Source organism: Zootoca vivipara, chromosome 17 (assembly GCF_963506605.1).
Source record: "Zootoca vivipara chromosome 17, rZooViv1.1, whole genome shotgun sequence".
NCBI classification, from domain to species: Eukaryota; Metazoa; Chordata; class Lepidosauria; order Squamata; family Lacertidae; genus Zootoca; species Zootoca vivipara.
This window is the reverse complement of record NC_083292.1, coordinates 25,605,727-25,622,726: the sequence shown is the minus strand read 5'-3', so window position 1 is coordinate 25,622,726 and position 17,000 is coordinate 25,605,727. Positions and strand designations below refer to the sequence as shown.

Here is a 17,000-nt window from a genome sequence, read left to right as displayed (position 1 = left end):
GAGGAGGGGCGTCAGGATTGCTGGGTACCGGATGTGATTCCCCGGGCATAGCGAAGGGTCCGTCGGAGCGTGGTTGCCATGGTTGCCGCAACGGAAAGGGAGCTTGAGGCCTAGTCGAGTAGGCGAAACGGGCTGCTCTCTGACTCGAAGGTTACGGGCTCGGGTGTAAAAAGAGTCCCTTCGGGTAGGTAGAGGGGAGGGAGGACTCTTGGAACCGCGGCCACGGGGGTGTAGAGTCGGTGGGGACCACGTAGGGAGGAAGAGAGCTGAGAGCCGGGACTCCTGGGTTCATCAAGGGAGGGAGCGGCTGGACTTGGTTGTCTTTCTGGTGCAAGGCGGCTGGATCGATGTAGGGGGTCAGTTGGGGTCTCGGGTTCATTAGGGAATAGCAAAGCATATGGAAGAACGAGCCTTGTTGTTGTTATTATACGGTAGACCAGGTAGCTTCAAGAATGTGAAACTTAACCGGATGCGTATTTCCCCCTTCTTTAACCCTCGCCTTGATCTCGTTCCCTTTCCTCTTGTGTCAAATTCACAATCGTAAGCTTCTCAGGACGGACGCCCATTGCTATTCTGTAAAAACACCACGTGTGGGGTGCATTAAAAAAAACATTGTGCGGATGTGCTGTCAGTGTTAATGAGGTTTACAGACCTGCACAGTAAAAGATTAAAACGAGCAGGGGAAAGAACGGTGGATAAAAACTTGACAGCAATGATATCCTTGTAGACATTTTTTTAAAAAAACAAACTGGAAAAGTTACAATTAAAAAGTATCCTGCCTGCAGCAGTTGGTTTCCTTACAGACTAAAATACTTGGGAAAATGAGAAATTTAAACAAGATTTCTTTCCTGTCACAGGCATAGTCAGGATTTGTGGAGGTGGGCAGAACCTCAGTTATTTTGGGTTGATTTAATTGATGGGCAGCTGCCCATCACTACCCCCCCCAAGCTATGCCCATGCTTGTTGTTTAGTCGTGTCCGACTTCGTGACCCCATGGACCAGACCACACCAGGCACCGCTGTCTTCTACTGCCTCCTGCAGTTTGGTCAGACTCATATTGGTGGCTTCGAGAACACTGTTCAACCATCTCGTCCTCTGTCATCCCGTTCTCCTTGTGCCCTCAATCTTTCCCAACATCAGGGTCTTTTTCAGGGAGTCTTTTCTTCTTATGAGATGGTCAGAGTATTGGAGCCTCAGCTTCAGGATCTGTCCTTCCAGTGAGCATTCAGGGCTGATTTCCTTAAGAATGAATAAGTTTGATCTTCTTGCAGTCCATGGGACTCTCAAGAGTCTCCTCCAGCACCATAATATGACCTGTCCATCTTGGGTGGCACTGCACAGCATAGCTCATAGCTTATCTGAGTTATCCAAGCCCCTTCGCCACGATAAGGCAGTGATCCATGAAGGAGATGCCCATGCTTGCTGTAGTCAAAAAGCTAGTATTATATACAGCCTGGGGAGAAAATTCCACAAACATAGAAGATCTGTGGGTACTCACTTCATTACTGAAGGCAGGCTGGGTGTCACTTCAGGTACTCTAGCCCAAAGCTAGAGTGTGCAAGGAGGGATTTATTTTCTACAAGAGGTGTTCAGGCATGCAATCTCCACTTCCTACCTCCAACAGAGTTCAGGAAAAGCATTAGTACAGTTCTTGAATCTGCTGAATGTGCATATTGGCTGTCACGGTGGATAAGCTGTAAAAATGTGAATACCCCATGCAGAGACTGGGGGGGATTCTTTTGTTCGTCTTCCTTGCCTTCACATCTCTAGCCATGTGACCACAGTAAAATGTCCAAAAGTTTAAGGCACACTCTCTTCAAGTACACTGACTGGCATATGGTGGCAGTTAAAATTGGGATTTTAAGAGCTCTTTCCAGTCTCCAAACCCACTGGGCAATCATTTGTGCTTCTGCTGACTTGTGTGGATACACTCTTGTGTTACAGAGGGCCAGACAGATATAATATTCCTGCAAGATGACCCAGGCAGAAATCAAGCTCTCTTCCCTCTTGCTCTGTGAACATTTTGGTGAGATCGTAGAAAAGATTGGGACGCACCTCATTCGCATGGGTAGCCAGCCATTACGGATGATAGCTCATGACACTGGGATGTCACTTGACCAGGTATGTGTAGTGGTAGATGGCACTGATGCAGATGAAAGGCTGTTACATGAATAATGGCTTTGCACTGGAGAACCATGGAGTTTTGGCCTCAAGTCAGGGAGACCCAGGTTCAAATCTCTGCTTGGCCATGAAGGTCCCTGCATAACTTAAGGCCTGTTAACTTCTTCCACCTCACAGGGGTGTTGTAAGTGGGCGAAGGGGTGCATTATAAATACTGCTGTTCCTGGGAAAGGATTGCTCTGGATGATCCATAAGGTTCATTCTGACTCTTTGAATCCTTCTCACACTGTTTTGCTCAAATAGAATGCTGTGCTCTGGACTGGGGTTGGGTGGAGTCTGCAGATCTCCATATATGCACCTTGCTTTTCTCCCACCTGCACAGGTTCGGAAGGCACTCTGTGTCCTGATCCAGCACAACTTAGTGACGTATGAGCTGCAGAAGCGAGGCCTGGTGGAGTATGAAGCCCAGTGCAGCCGAGTGCTGCGGATCCTCCGCTACCCCCGCTATATCTACACTGCCAAGACCCTTTACAGTGACACGGGTGAGCTGATCGTGGAGGAGCTGCTGCTCAATGGCAAGATGTCCATGAGTGCCACAGTGAAGAAGGTGGCTGACCGGCTGACAGAAACAATGGAAGGTGAGCTGAATTTAAGGTGGAGCTCAGCCCTGGAAAGGCACTTTCTGGTGGAGCCTGGAACTAAGGTCTGAGTCGAGGGTTTGTTTCCTTTTCTTCAGATGGTAAAACAATGGAGTACAGTGAAGTCTCGAGCACGTTTGTACGCCTGGCAGACACCCACTTTGTTCAGAGATGCCCATCAGTTCCTGAAGGTCCAGAGCCTTCTGATGGCCCGCCTCCTCCTGTGCCCACATTGCTGTTGAACGAGAAGGATATGTATGTGGTTCCAAAACTGAATCTCATAGGTGAGGAAACAACTCAGAGGCCCCATGATCATTTCATTAAGCCTTGTAAAACTGCATCATCATAGATGATGTGCAGCATTGGCTGGTGACTGGTAAGCAATGTCTCAAAGCTATTTTCCTAAACAGCAGAGACGTCTAGGTTCAGCAAAGCTCATTTCAGGAGAGAAAGGAAACGGTGGTCCTGTCTGCAGTTGGTTTTATGCCCTCTTAACTCATCCCCTTGCTGCTGCCACCCAAAACGAAACCCTTGGGAGTTGTAGCTTGTGATGCTGGAAATGTTTGTCCTTGCTTTTCTCTCCTCACACCCCTTCAAACCACAATTCTTGGGTTCCCAAGGATAATGGTTTGATTGTTAAATCATATGAAAACCTCTCTGGATTTCCCCTGAGAGAAATAGATGGCATATCATGCTTACAAAGCATGATCATGATGGAAGATGAGGGCTGAGCAGCTATAGAAAGGTGGGCTTAGGCAGATTGCATTCTTATTGCTGCTCAAAGTGCAGACCTTTCTTTTGGTCATCAGGGAAGGGGAAGAGGAGGCACTCCGACAACGGCCAAGACAATGGAGAATGCAAAGCGAAACGACAAAAGCAGGAGGCAGACAGCAAGGAGGTAAAGAGGCTGCTGAGCTGGGGAGCGCATCCCTTCATGGACGGGCACTGGAAATTTAGCTTTCTCCATCACCTTGAAAGGAAGAGCAAATCTCCCATTGGTTTTAATCATAGCGTCATAGAATTGTAGAGTTGGAAAGGACCACGAGGGTCACCTAGTCCAACCCCTTGCAATGTAAGAAGCTTTTGCCAAACATGAGGCTCAAGCCCACGACCCTGAGATTAAGAGTCTCGTGCTCTACTGACTGAGCTATCCACATTGTAATATCTGTAAATGATGGGTTTGGAGGAGGTGAGAAGTAGAGCAGTCTTGATATATTGTGAGGGTGGATCTGTGGTGCCTTGGCAGGAATTGGAGGATAGATCCTACCAACGTTTAGGGCATGATAAGGCTTGATTTCATGGCAGGGTGTGCCGCCGCCCCAGGTAAATTAAGAGGAACTGTAACATCATTTGAGGTTGTGATCAACGTAAGTTCAACTCAGAATAGACCTATTGAGAATAATGGACCTAAGTTACTCATGTTCATTAATGGATCTACTCCAAGTAGGACTATCATTGGTTGCAACCCTTGATTTTAGTACCTCTAGCACCAAAAATATTCTGCAGTTGTCCTGGTTATTTCATTTATTTCTTTATCTCTCCATGCCCCCACACCAAGTCTTACCTTGATGGTCATTATAGCTGTGCAGATCAGTTCAATGGCATGTGGACTTTGTCTCCTGAAGCCATAGAGGAAGCAGCCAACATGATTTTTCCCTCCCAGTGACTTATTTAATAGAAGCAAAAGGAATTATGGATTTACTTGTTTTTAAAGCAAAATAAATCATGCAAATGAAGTTTCTGCATACTTGCTCTATTAGCATAATATATGCAAGTTGCAGCATTTAGTGTTTGTGGTGACATAATTTTGGTTGGAGTGCGCTGGGGGTACAAGTAACCCCCCAGTTGTGCAATTTGATACACAGGATAACACTCTGCTTCCTGCTTTCTCCCAATCAACACTTCTCAGCCTCCATCAGATGATGGAATCTACTGGCAAGTCAACATTGACCGTTTCCACCAGCACTTCCGAGATCAAGCCATTGTCAGCGCTGTGGCCAACAGAATGGACCAGGTGTGTTGCTTTCCTTCTTGGGGTGGGTGGCTCTATGTCATTAGACTAATATGTGGTGTGGCCACATTTGGGATACTGTGTACAGTTCTGGTTGCCCCACCTCAGAAAGGATATTCTAGAGATGGAAAAGTTTCAGAAAGGGGCAGCCAAAATAATGAAGGGGATAGAGTGGCCCTTCTGTGAAGAAAGGTTGGAGCATTGGAGACTTTCTCATTTAGAGAACAGGCCAGTAAGAGGAGACACGATAGAAGTTTATAAAATTATGCATGGCATGGAGAAAGTGGACAGAGAAAGTTATACTCCCTCTTGCATAAAATCAGAACTTGTGGACATCCAGTGAAGCTGAATGTTGGAAGTTTCAGGGCAGATAAAAGAAAACACTTCTTAATGTGGCACATAGTCAAACTGTAAAACATGGGTCAGCAAACTAAGGTCTGTGGACCAGATCAGGCCCAATTGCCTTCTAAATCCGGCCCATGGATGGTCCGGGAATCGCCGCATGAATCGCCAGTGCGCACGTTCTTTCCCTCTCCCTCACATGGCGGCGGCAGCACCTCCTCCCTCCCGGCTTCTCCTTGCCCTGCCTAGAGGAGGAAAGGGGCTGGGCTTTGTTTGTGCCAGCCCCTTTCCAGAGCCCTTTCGCGCGCCGCTGATTGTGCTGCCAGCCCCTGCCGCTCACAAGACAGAGGAGCCATGTTTGGCTCAGCGCCTCTCTCGAGCGGCTGCCATTTAAAGCAGCCCCTCTCCGGAGCTTTTTTGCGCACCGCTCATCGTCCCTCATTCATTTCGCCCCCCAAAAATATAGTCCAGCCCCCACAAGGTCTGAGGGACTGTGGACCGGCCCCCTGCTGAAAACGTTTGAGGACCCCTGCTGTAGAACCTGCCCACACAGGAGGCACTCATGGCCATTGGATGGCATTTCCTCCCCTGGCCAGTTTTTAGTTTATCAAAGAAGAGTTTTAGCTTTTCCCTTTTCCTTGGCATACTGGTTTTCTACGTGCAGGGATTTATTACTTGATTTTGGTATGGCAGAGCTTTTTAATCATGCAAACTTCCGCCTACGTTTTACAGTTCATGCACAAAACAAGGACTTCCCTAAGATTTCTGCCTCTGTCTCCTTCCCTTTCCGACAGACCAGCAGTGAAATTGTGCGGACGATGCTGCGAATGAGTGAAGTCACGACCTCTTCCAACGCGCCATACACCATGCCCCTGTCTTCCAACGAGGTGAGCAGCTACAATACTTGGGACTTGTTGGCAGATGTGTATGCAAGCATGTGTGTAAGGTGCTTGTGAAGTGTATGTGTGGAGTGCGTGGGCATGTGTGCTCTGTGTACTTGTGGGGTGGCCCTGCCTTCTTCCAGCTCTGACCTTGACCCCTTTTTGCCACACCCACTTTCATTTGGGTCCCTCTCACCATTGGCGTGCAGTTCCTAGAAGGATGGCACCAGAGCCAAGGCAGCCCTTGGCTTAAACAGGTCACTGACCCCCTGTAACAAACCCCTCTAATAGAGTGGCTCATGCCTGCCATGACTGGGTTTCATTGCTGTCCTTTCCCTAGGTCAGAGTAGCTACTAGAGAGGGGATGTCTCATTTTTGCCCGGGGCACATGGCTTTCCTTGGTATGTGATATTGTTATTTATTTATATGCCATCTTTCAGCCAAAAAGGCCCCCATGGCAGCTCATAAAAATTACAAATTCAAATACAAACATATCAGCGCAAATACAATACAAATTGTACCAAATCTTAACATCTCAAAGGGATTGTAATGCATTCATTTTCCTGCCAAAAGAGCAATACATCATGCCCCACAAAACATTGAGAGCAGGAGAGAGCTTTTGTGAGTTGTTTGGCATTTCTTTCTTTGTTTTATGTAATCTTAGAGCTGGAAGGTGACCTTGGGGAGGTAATCTAGCCTAACCCTCTGCTCAGTGATGGGATCTTCCAGCAACTGCACACCTGGCAGATGGCTGCCCAGCTTCTGCTTAAAAACAACCACCCAGCAGCACAGAGCCTGTGCCTCCCAAGAAAGGCTGTTCTCTTGCCTAATAGCTCTTAACTATTCGGAGGTTTAGTCAAAATCTGCTTCCCTTCAGTTCCCGGATCTTGATTTCTCGTTTTTCCCTTTGGAGTATCAAAGAGCTAGCCTACTCCACCAACAACATGACAGCCCTTCAAATATTTCAAGGCTGGTATCATGTCGTTGTCCCACCCCCCTTGAATTTTTTCTAGGCTAAATATACTCCATGCTTTCCACTGGTTTTCCTAGGACTTATTATACTACTTGTTCTAGAATAATGGTATTAGAATTAATGGGTGTATATTTATGCAGATATATATATATATTTATATATATATTGGTTTAGAAAATAAAGCTGTAAAAAGTAAATAAAATTTATAGATAAAAAAAGATACTTTAAAACCATAACTATAACTGAGTGCAGTACAGAGGTTCTATATCAATATTAAGAAATAATTATGGCGAAATGGGTCAGAGTTTACATCAGGTCAGGAGCCATCCGCAACAAGAACAAATCAATTGGTTAGGGAAGGGGTCAGTCTGAAATGTGTCTAGGCCAGGCAAAGGAGAATCCTTCAAGCGGAAAGCAAATACCCCCTCTATAGCTAACATGAGTCATTTCAGGTTTGTGTAATACACTTTTGTTGGTTATGAAGGTTATAAATGGAAACCACACTATTCATTAAAAGACATTGTTCTGTAAAGAACCTCTTGTAGGTCACCTGCTCTCTGGTTATGTTCAGTAGTAGTTTAAAGTCTGTAAGAAGTCACAGGATATCTACAACACTGGACTTCTGATTTGTTTTTTTAAAGATATTCCGGTCACTTCCGGCTGGTTACAACATCTCCAAGCAGATTCTCGATCAGTACCTCACTCTATTAGCAGATGATCCGGTAAGAAAGTCCTCTTCTGGATTATTATTCTCATTTTGAAAAATGCCTCTGAAGTGGCATGCTCTTTTTCTTTTCTTTTTTACTTCCTTTTTCTGATAATAAAACCTTGTCTGGTTCAATCCTTTAATCTCCCCATAGCTGGAGTTTGTTGGCAAGTCGGGGGAGAGTGGCGGAGGAATGTACGTCATCAGTATCCTTTTTGACGCGGCTGTATCATGAGGACTGGTTTTGTGTTCGAAGGCAAGCTATGCTAGTTGTTTGGGAGGATGTGTCTGTACTTCTACGCTAGACACATGTACTTCTGTACATGAAGAGCACACTCAAGCCCGCCCATTGTGGGGGGCCAGCTGCTACACGGGCTCAACTCAGCCAACCTGGGGGAGTTGCAGCAGAAGCCAGAGATAGCAGCTCACTTACCTAGCAAATGGATTGTGGGGCCCAGAGGAAGAGAGAGCAGGTGGGGGGGGCAGGAGCCAAAGCAGCCCACAGGAGCTCCTTCACAGTGCTGATCCCAACTGCGGCACTAGGGCAAAGAGCAACCAATCCTTGGACCCTGCACAGCCCACCTGTTCTTCCCTCAGCCATTGGATGCCTTAAAGAGATGCTTCTCTCACATCTCTTAAAGAGGGACTGGTGAGTCTTGAGGAACCTGTTACAGCCTAGCCCTAGACCTTGGAGCAGCCAATGTCCTCTCAAGCGAGGAAAGAATCAAGGAAAGGGTTTCTTCCAAGAGGAGAGAGCGCTCTTGGGCTCAGGTCCCGCTTGCAGGTTTCCCACAGGCATCTGGTTGGCCACTGGATGGAGCATCACTGTCTCTGGCCATGAAGGCAGAGGATGGCCACTTTGGCTTGTAGCCATTGATGGCCTTATTGTCCTCTATGAATTTGCCCATCCAAGTCAATGGCCATCATTGGGGGAGCCATAGTCTAACCATTCGCTGCATGAAAATGGACTTTTCCTTTATCCGTCCTGAATCTTGCAGGTTAGCAGGTGGCCCTGATGTGTCTTCGCAGCATCGGAGAGCCTAGAAGGTGCCTCCCAAGTTAACCACCCTAACTGAAACGCCCGTCAGTTAGTTAGAAGGAGGTGAGGGGCAAACCACTTGATTGCTTACCAAAACTGAACTCTGACATTTTCCCCTAACCTTCCCTCAAACAGACCTTCATAAGGCCCTGGCGTCTCTGGCCACCGCAACGCTGGAATCAATAGTTCAGGAAAGGTAAAGGGGAGCCTGCCTGTTTGGAGATGCAGGAGTTGAAAACTTGCTTTGAGTCAAGGTAGCAGGCATGTCAGAGCTCATTGGCTTAATGTATTTGCAGTGTTATTTTGCATGCAGGCCTGCCTCAAGCCAGAAATGTAACATGAGGCCGGCTCCTTGTGCCTGCTGCTGCATAAATCTTTAGTCACTGTGGTGAAAGCAAAGTGCTATTTCCTCCTCCCAGCAGGGTGCAAACAAAACATCCAGTTTATTTGTTACATAAGAATTACATACAGATTGATTGTCTTAAAGCAAGCTCACGGCGGTTTACGAAAAGAATAAGCTTATCGGTAAAAACAGTTTAAAAACAACAATTTTAAATAATCAAAAAAATAATTAAAAAACAATAAGATAAAAACAAACTAAAATGCACATGACATTCTGCATCTCTGGGTAGACTTGCCTAAACAAAAATGGGTTTGGCAGGCACCAAACAGAGTACAGTGAAATCGCCTGCCTGAAGTCAATACGCAGAGAGTTCCAAAGGGACACGGGTGGCGCTGTGGTCTAAACGACAAAGCCTAGGGCTTGCAGATCAGACAGTCGACAGTTTGAATCCCCGCCACGGGGTGAGTTCCTGTTACTCGGTCCCTGCTCCTGCCAACCCAGCAGTTCGAAAGCACGTCAAAGTGCAAGTAGATAAATAGGTACTGCTTCGGCGGGAAGGTAAACGGCGTTTCCATGTGCTGCTCTGGTTTGCCAGAAGCGGCTTAGTCATGCTGGCCTCATGACCCGGAAGCTGTCTGAGGACAAACGCCGGCTCCCTCGGCCAGTAAAGCGAGATGAGCGCTGCAGCTCCAGAGTTGTCCATGACTAGACCTAAGTGTCAGGGTTCCATTTACCATTTCTAATGGTGCTAGTTTCACAGACCAAAGCGGCCATTTGGGCATATATGGGCCATGGCGATCTCACAAGTAAACTGGTCCTGAGTTGTTTTTATTTATTTTTTCCTTTACATGCAAACAAACCATATAAACAAACCATATAAACTCTGAAGAAGTGTGCATGCACACGAAAGCTCATACCTATGACAAACTTAGTTGGTCTCTAAGGTGCTACTGGAAGGATTTTTTATTTATCTTTTGTTTCGACTACGTCAGATTAACATGGCTACCTACCTGTAACCATATAAACTTAGTACATGTTTTTACATTGACTTATAAGAAGAAGACTCGTTTGTTAACTTAAGAGAGTGTCTCCCTAGGTTTCCTGTGTGTTGATGGTGGTATCAAAATTGTCTTGTCTGTTTTTTAAATTTTCTTTCAATGTTTTACATTAGTTTCTCAGCCAAGGCTGTTTGCCATACTTTTGTAGATCATCTGGTTAACGATAACTCAAGGACACTTTTCCAATGTCAAGCAACAACCATAAAAAAATGTTGATAAGCAGAGCGCAAATCAGGCTGTCAAAGACTAACAGCAGTGCTAACTGTGGACTGCACTGAATTTGTTGATCTGTTACCGTAACGCTTTCCTAGTACTGTAGAGAAAACCTTGTTTTGAATAAACGGCCTATTTCTTTTCTAGTATAGAAAATCATTCTGAGCTCTTTGTGTCTCAGTAATACCTTGAAGTGCTTATAGCCTTTGAGTCACAATGATGGAATAAACTAGGCTCAGTTAGAGCTCTACACGTCTTTCAGCCTTTGACAACTTGGTGCCCTCCAGATGTTTTGGACTCCCAGCTCCCATCAGTTGGAAGCCAAACTGAGAAGCCTGATGCTCCATTGCATGATGCACCCAGAGAGTGCGAAAAACCAGCCTGTTACTCCATTTTATTTCTCTGATCTAGATTCGGGTCTCGTTGTGCTCGCATCTTCCGCCTGCTCCTGAGGAAGAAGCATCTGGAGCAGAAGCAAATAGAAGACTTTGCAATGATCCCTGCCAAGGAAGCAAAGGAAATGATGTACAAAATGCTGTCAACTAACTTTGTAGCCCTGCAGGTATGCTCCTTTTGTTTTGGCTGTCCTGAATAATCTAGGTCTGAAAAATAAATTATGCAAAACCAAAGTTCCATGGAAGACATGAGCTGCTTGGGTGCAAGTCAAGATGAGCACAGCGAACTATCCAGGCCCTGAGGAGATAAGGTGGAAGCAGAATTATTTGCAAGATTGCAATTCCTGCGCATACCATTCTCAACTCCCAGTGTGTTATTTTCATCAGCATGAAAACCAATTCCTGAGCTTCCATCACACTCTGGCATCATCAAGAAACCAGATGTGTCACAGGGGTGTGCTGATTAAGGGGTGGGATTCTACAGGTTGGAGCAAAACCAGTTCTCAGTGGTTCCCATGGAATTTTATGGGGACAAAAACTCAGACGCAAGCATTACGAAGGGCAAGGGAGACTGGAAAGAGGTGTAGTTAGTACACCCACACCTTGATCCCTTGTCTGTGACCCCTATTCCACTGAAAGGCTGCCATGGATTCCTGTATTGAAAAGTTGAAAGTGGTGTGCTTGAGCATCGACATCAGAGGCAAAGTTGGTGATGACATGAGAGAAAGCCTTTGCTGTGGCTGCTCCCAGATGGTGGGATTCCCTTCCAAGAGAGGCTAGACTGGCTCCCTCCTTGTTAGCCTTCCGCTGAAAGGTTAAGACCTTGTTTAGATTGGCCTTTCGAAACTAAGGTGCAGGTGATGCTGACCTGTCTTTGGGCAAACTGCATTTTAATGCTAGGTTTAAATGTCTTTTTAATGTATTTTAACTTGCTTTCAACTAGTTGTTATTACTTTGTATATTATAAAGGTGTTATAAGGATGCCGCCTTGAATCCCAGCTTGGAAGAAAGGCAGGATATAAATGCATTAAATAAATAAGGAACACAAGAAGAGCCTGCTGGATCTGACCAGTGGCCCACCTAATCCTGCATCCTGTTCTCACAGTGGTCACCCGGTGGCTAACGGATTGCATTGCAAATCAGGAATCATTGGTCTCAAATTCCATCACTGCCATTGAACATGCTCTTTCTCAGCTTCACTGCCCCCACCTGAAACATAATCATATGTAATAATCATAATTTATTATTTATACCCCAGCCACTCTGGGCGGCTCCCAACAGATTAAAAACAGAATAAAACATCAAACATTAGCAAGTTCCCTAAACAGAGCTGCCTTCAGATGTCTTCTAAAAGTCAGAAAGATGTTTATTTCCTTGACATCTTTTTTATTTTAAGTTGTTTATATGGTTTTATGTACGGTTCTTGTGAACCAATTTGATGTTTTATTTATGAATTACAGTCGTACCTCCGCTTATGTATCCCTCTGGTTACGTAAGCTTTGGGATACGTAAGCGGGAAACCAAGAAGTATATTTCCGGGGTTTTGCTGCATGCACAGAATTGCTCTACCTCCCCATGTGCATGTGCAGAAGCGGTCTCTCCGGTTGTGAAAACCTCGGGATCCGGCCGGACCTCCTGAATGGATTCTGTCCACAACCGGAGGTACCGCTGTAGAGGTATATAAATAAGTCAACATTGCAGTTCTCTTTTCATTATTAAGCAAACATAGTGGGTGTTCTCTCATTCAAAAACAGGAAATCCCCAAGACCCCCGATCATGCCCCTTCCCGCACTTTCTACCTATATACAGTGAACAGGCTCTCATCTGCGCGGATGCTGCTCCACCGCTGTTACAAGGTGTGTGTCCTGTGGCTTCACTGCCCTCACTTCCCTTTTTTTTAAAAAAAAAAAAATCTGCCAGGAGAAATTGGATTGCAATAGCCCTTTTCTCTTCCTCCTCCCTTCCAGAGCGTGGCCAACCTGATAGAAAGACGCCTGCATGAGACCAAGGAGAACCGGTGAGTGAGCTGTCCTGGGGGGAGGAGGGTGGTTAGGGCAAGAAGTTGGAGCCCTCAAGATCCACCTCCGCAGGGTCACTCCTCCTCTGTTTGTCACTGCTGTCACAGCTTTGTGGTGCTGAGTGACGGGTTGCAAATCTCAGATTTTCAAAGGTCTGGTTTCAAAGGACTGTTAAAAGTAGGAAACTCCCAGGGCTGACCCCCAATTCTTCTATGTGAGTTTGTCCCAATGGGGCTCGCCCCAGGAGGACTTCATGAATTCTGCCTTGTGAAGGAGTCGTGGTTCTCTGCCTCGGGCCTTGCCACATCTTTGACCAGCCTTAAATTGAAGCGGTGTGGTTCTGTCTGACCCGCGGCTTCTCTCCTGTGCCAGGCGTCTGCTGGAAAAGTCCCAGCGGGTGGAGGCCATCCTCGCCTCAATACAGGCCTCGGGGGCAGAGGAGGCACAGCTGCAGGAGATCGAGGAAATGATCACAGCCCCCGAACGGCAGCAGCTGGAGAGCCTCAAGCACAACGTCAACAAGTAAGTGAGGAGGAGCAGCAGATGGTGGGGATCAGAGAAGGGACCTTGGACGCCATCAAGTCCAAGCCATTTGCTCAGTGCAGGATCTGACTACAGCATTCTGGACAGGGGGCTGCTCAGCAGATCCTCCCTGCTCAGAGTGTGCCCCGCAATACCTGTTGCTGAGGGACACATGGAAGGTGGGAGGGGCTGTTGCCTTTATGCCTTCCATATGGATTTCTGCTGATTGGCCACTACAGGAAAGAGAAAATTTGGGGGGTAAACACGCCCTTAGTCAACCCACCCAGACAGGTTCTTCTTGTGCTGCCTTCGTAGGCCAGGGCAAAATCAGAGTGCACGACCTCTGTTGTATTTAAGGGGTCACTTCTGTGGCCAAAATTGCTTCCAGGACATCTGGTGGAATGACTTCCATAAATTTTGAGAGTGAGCGTGTCTACTTTTTTCTTTTTAAACCACACCACAGGGCTAATAATGTGGATTTATTCACAAAGCCCTATCAAATTGCTTCTTGGTTAAGCTTAAATGTTTTTTTCTCACACACCCCTCCCTGCTTGTATCTGACATATAAGATCAAGATTGTCACCTGATTACTTTTCTTAGTAAAGGTAAAGGGACCCCTGACCATTAGGTCCAGTCGTGACCGACTCTGGGGTTGCGCGCTCATCTCGCATTATTGGCCAAGGGAGCCGGCGTACAGCTTCCAGGTCATGTGGCCAGCATGACAAAGGCGCTTCTGGCAAACCAGAGCAGCACATGGAAACGCCGTTTACCTTCCCGCTGTAGCGGTTCCTATTTATCTACTTGCATTTTGATGTGCTTTCGAACTGCTAGGTTGGCAGGAGCTGGGACCAAGCAACGGGAGCTCACCCCGTCACAGGGATTCGAACCGCCGACCTTCTGATCAGCAAGCCCTAGGCTCAGTGGTTTAACCACAGCGCCACCTGGGTCCCTTTTCTTAGTAAAAGGGATACTCAAATGTCACAGCAGCCATCAGGGTAAAGGAAGCACTCCCCACCTTCTCTCTCTTTCTCAAACAGATGAGAATAGACCACTTCTAAAATGTCACTTGCCACCTGCAGTTCTCAAAGTATTTGTATTAAAAAAAACAAAGTTTAGTTGTTAACTGGTTTTAATCACTCGGAAAATTAGAATATTGTTGAAAAGTGCATTTATTTCAGTAACGCAACTTAAAAGGTGAAACCAATATATGAGATAGAGTCATGACATGCAAAGCAAGATATGTCAAGCCTTTATTTGTTGTAATTGTAATTATTTGTCGTTAGGCGGGTCAATTATAAATGGAATGTAATTAATGAGATGTAATTGCGATGTTTATTTTTGTATTATTGTAACTATTTGTTTTATTACTGTGGAATTTCCAAAAGAAAGCATTTGTAAAAATTAAAATTAAAAGAAAAAATAATAAGTTGCATTACTGAAATAAATGCACTTTTCGACGATACTCTAATTTTCCAAGTTTCACCTGTATTCTTAACTGAGTAGTCAAAACTGACATATAATGTAGCTGGAATAATATATATATTCATATTTCTCCCCTTTTAACAAAGGATTGATGCAAGTGAGAACCAAGTGGATGAAACCATATTCATTTTGGAATCCTATATCAACAGCACCATCAAGAGCTGAGCACCCCCAGTAACTACAAGGCAACGGAGAGGGGCTGTCTTCCTCCTCACTAAGGAGCAATTCTGTCTCCCCATCACAAGCAGGGCTAATGGACACTGAGTGTTGGGTGTGCTTCAACCACTCCTTGTGACTCTATTTATGCCAATTTTTTACAAAAGGAAATAAAAAGACAGACTTGTTGACGTAGACTGGTTGGGAAGTGTTATGGGGAAGAATGCGTATTTGGGTGCAAAACGATTGTTGTAAAACACAGCTTTGCCTAGCAGCAGCTTCCCTCTTCCACCATCTTCCAGTTCTGAAGGAACCGCTGGGCCTCAGTCTTCACAAACATTAGACTTCAAGATTGCTGTAAAACAGGACTATTTTGTCCCTCCCAGTGGGCCATAGAGAGGTGGGTAGACTTGTCACAGTGTGCTGCCACTCCCTGTGGGGGGCCCCACTAGAAAATTGAGCAGGGGCACTCAAATAACTGAATCACTGAATGCATTTCCAGGGCTTCAATTCTCTAACATAGCCTCTCCATAAGTGGCTGGAGGTCTGACATCAACATCACTTATATTTACATCGCTTGTACTGTATACAGGAACCAGAGCTTGTCAAAATGATTGTGTTTGGTTTGGCTTTGAATGACGCTTCTATGCTGCGCTAAATGTTCAGAAAGAGCTAGATCCCTGTCATAGATGAACCTTTGGGGTCTTTGCAGCAGGAGGTGATCCCTAAATAGACATCGGTAAACAGCATGGCAGTTGGGTCCTTATGTATAAGGGGAGGGGCTAGATTGGCACCCAATGACAAGATTTGGATTCAATGATTGACCAATAATATTAGGAAACAACCTCAAAAATGTTTTGCCAAATCTCAATAAGCTTATCACACGCCCACCACAACTGTAAAAGGGTCCATCTCTTGCTAAAGCCCTACCAGCATTGAGATGAACTCAGTGCTACAGTAACATTGTCTCACCCACCCTAGGGATATAGATGCTGGTTGACCAGGACTTGCGGCCCCACCAAGGGTGCCCTACATACATAGATTCAGGTGTGCCTAAGGCCCTTCACATTGCTGTCAGCTGTTGGCTTGGGGGTGCAGATGGTCAGCCTGTTGGCCTATGTCTATGGGGTGGAGCTAGCTCATGTACCAGAAGCCTCTTTGTAAATTCCTACTTGAAGAAGATGTCATTTCCTTGCAAGTCTCATTGCCTGATGTCCCACCCGTGTCACAACCCTATAAATCAGTGGCAGGCTTGTACAAGCAGGATGGAGGCAATTTCCAAAAGGACTTCAGTGCCAGCAAGCTCTGCGCTACTTCCAATGCCTTTTACCCCTCACAGCACCGTTAATAGACTACAGCTCCCAGGATTCTTTGGGAGAAGCCATGACTGTTTCAGGCGGTCTCATAGCCCTTTAAATGTATGGTATGAATGTGACCAAAGTCTTGTACAAAAATCCCACCAATATTTGTTCTGACACAAGCTTTTGTGAGCTAGTCCTCTTCGTCAGGTGCGTGAAGTACTATCCTCCAATAACAGGTAGTCTGTACAGTGGTCCCTCGACTTACAAATTTAATCCGTTCCGAACGAACCTTCGTAAGTCAAAAAAAAGTAGAAGCCAATGGGGGGGGATTCGGAAGTCGAAAAAATCCTATCTAAACCGCATCCAAAATGGCGGGCGGAACTCTCTTCGTAACTCGAAACATTCGTACGTCGAGTCATTCGTAAGTCGAGGGACCACTGTATATGTATATGTGTTGTAAAGGGCTATGAAATGCAAGCGGGACAGTCTGGCAATTCCATTTAAATGTAAATATATGCAAATACAAATCCATGGCCAATCACAATAGCAGCAACTAGTGTAAAAGTCATCCGAGGTTGATCACTGTGGGCATACCCAAACCATACATTAAAAGCACATCTAGTGCACATTTAAAGCACATGGTTTTCCCCAAAGAATCATGGGAACTATAGTCCGTTATAGGTGCTTGGAATCCTGGCTCTCTGATGGGGAAAGTAAAGCTCCCAGGATTCATTGGGGCAGCAGGTCATCCACTAAATGTGCTTTAAACATCCACTAAATGTGCTTTAAATGCATGCTGCT

At 45.8% G+C, this 17,000-nt stretch overlaps 1 protein-coding gene across 1 annotated transcript; it reads left to right on the top strand.

The window, feature by feature from the left end:
* On the top strand, nt 1-16,397 carry POLR3C (RNA polymerase III subunit C). Its single transcript, XM_035098028.2, has 15 exons — nt 1-184; nt 1,945-2,121; nt 2,504-2,759; nt 2,858-3,043; nt 3,569-3,657; nt 4,669-4,773; nt 5,907-5,999; nt 7,608-7,688; nt 7,827-7,878; nt 8,847-8,907; nt 10,737-10,887; nt 12,475-12,576; nt 12,688-12,737; nt 13,111-13,260; nt 14,829-16,397. Exons 2-15 carry the CDS (start codon nt 1,975-1,977, stop codon nt 14,905-14,907), a joined length of 1,602 nt encoding a protein of 533 aa, XP_034953919.1. The 5' UTR covers nt 1-184; nt 1,945-1,974; the 3' UTR covers nt 14,908-16,397.
* Nucleotides 16,398-17,000: the final 603 nt, after the last annotated feature.

Coding starts and splice junctions, on each gene's coding strand:
- POLR3C (XM_035098028.2), top strand. CDS start 1,975: ATGACCCAGGCAGAAATCAAGCTCTCTTCCCTCTTGCTCTGTGAACAT. Junction 2,760..2,857: donor GCTGACAGAAACAATGGAAG/GTGAGCTGAATT, acceptor CCTTTTCTTCAG/ATGGTAAAACAATGGAGTAC. Junction 8,908..10,736: donor GAATCAATAGTTCAGGAAAG/GTAAAGGGGAGC, acceptor TCTCTGATCTAG/ATTCGGGTCTCGTTGTGCTC.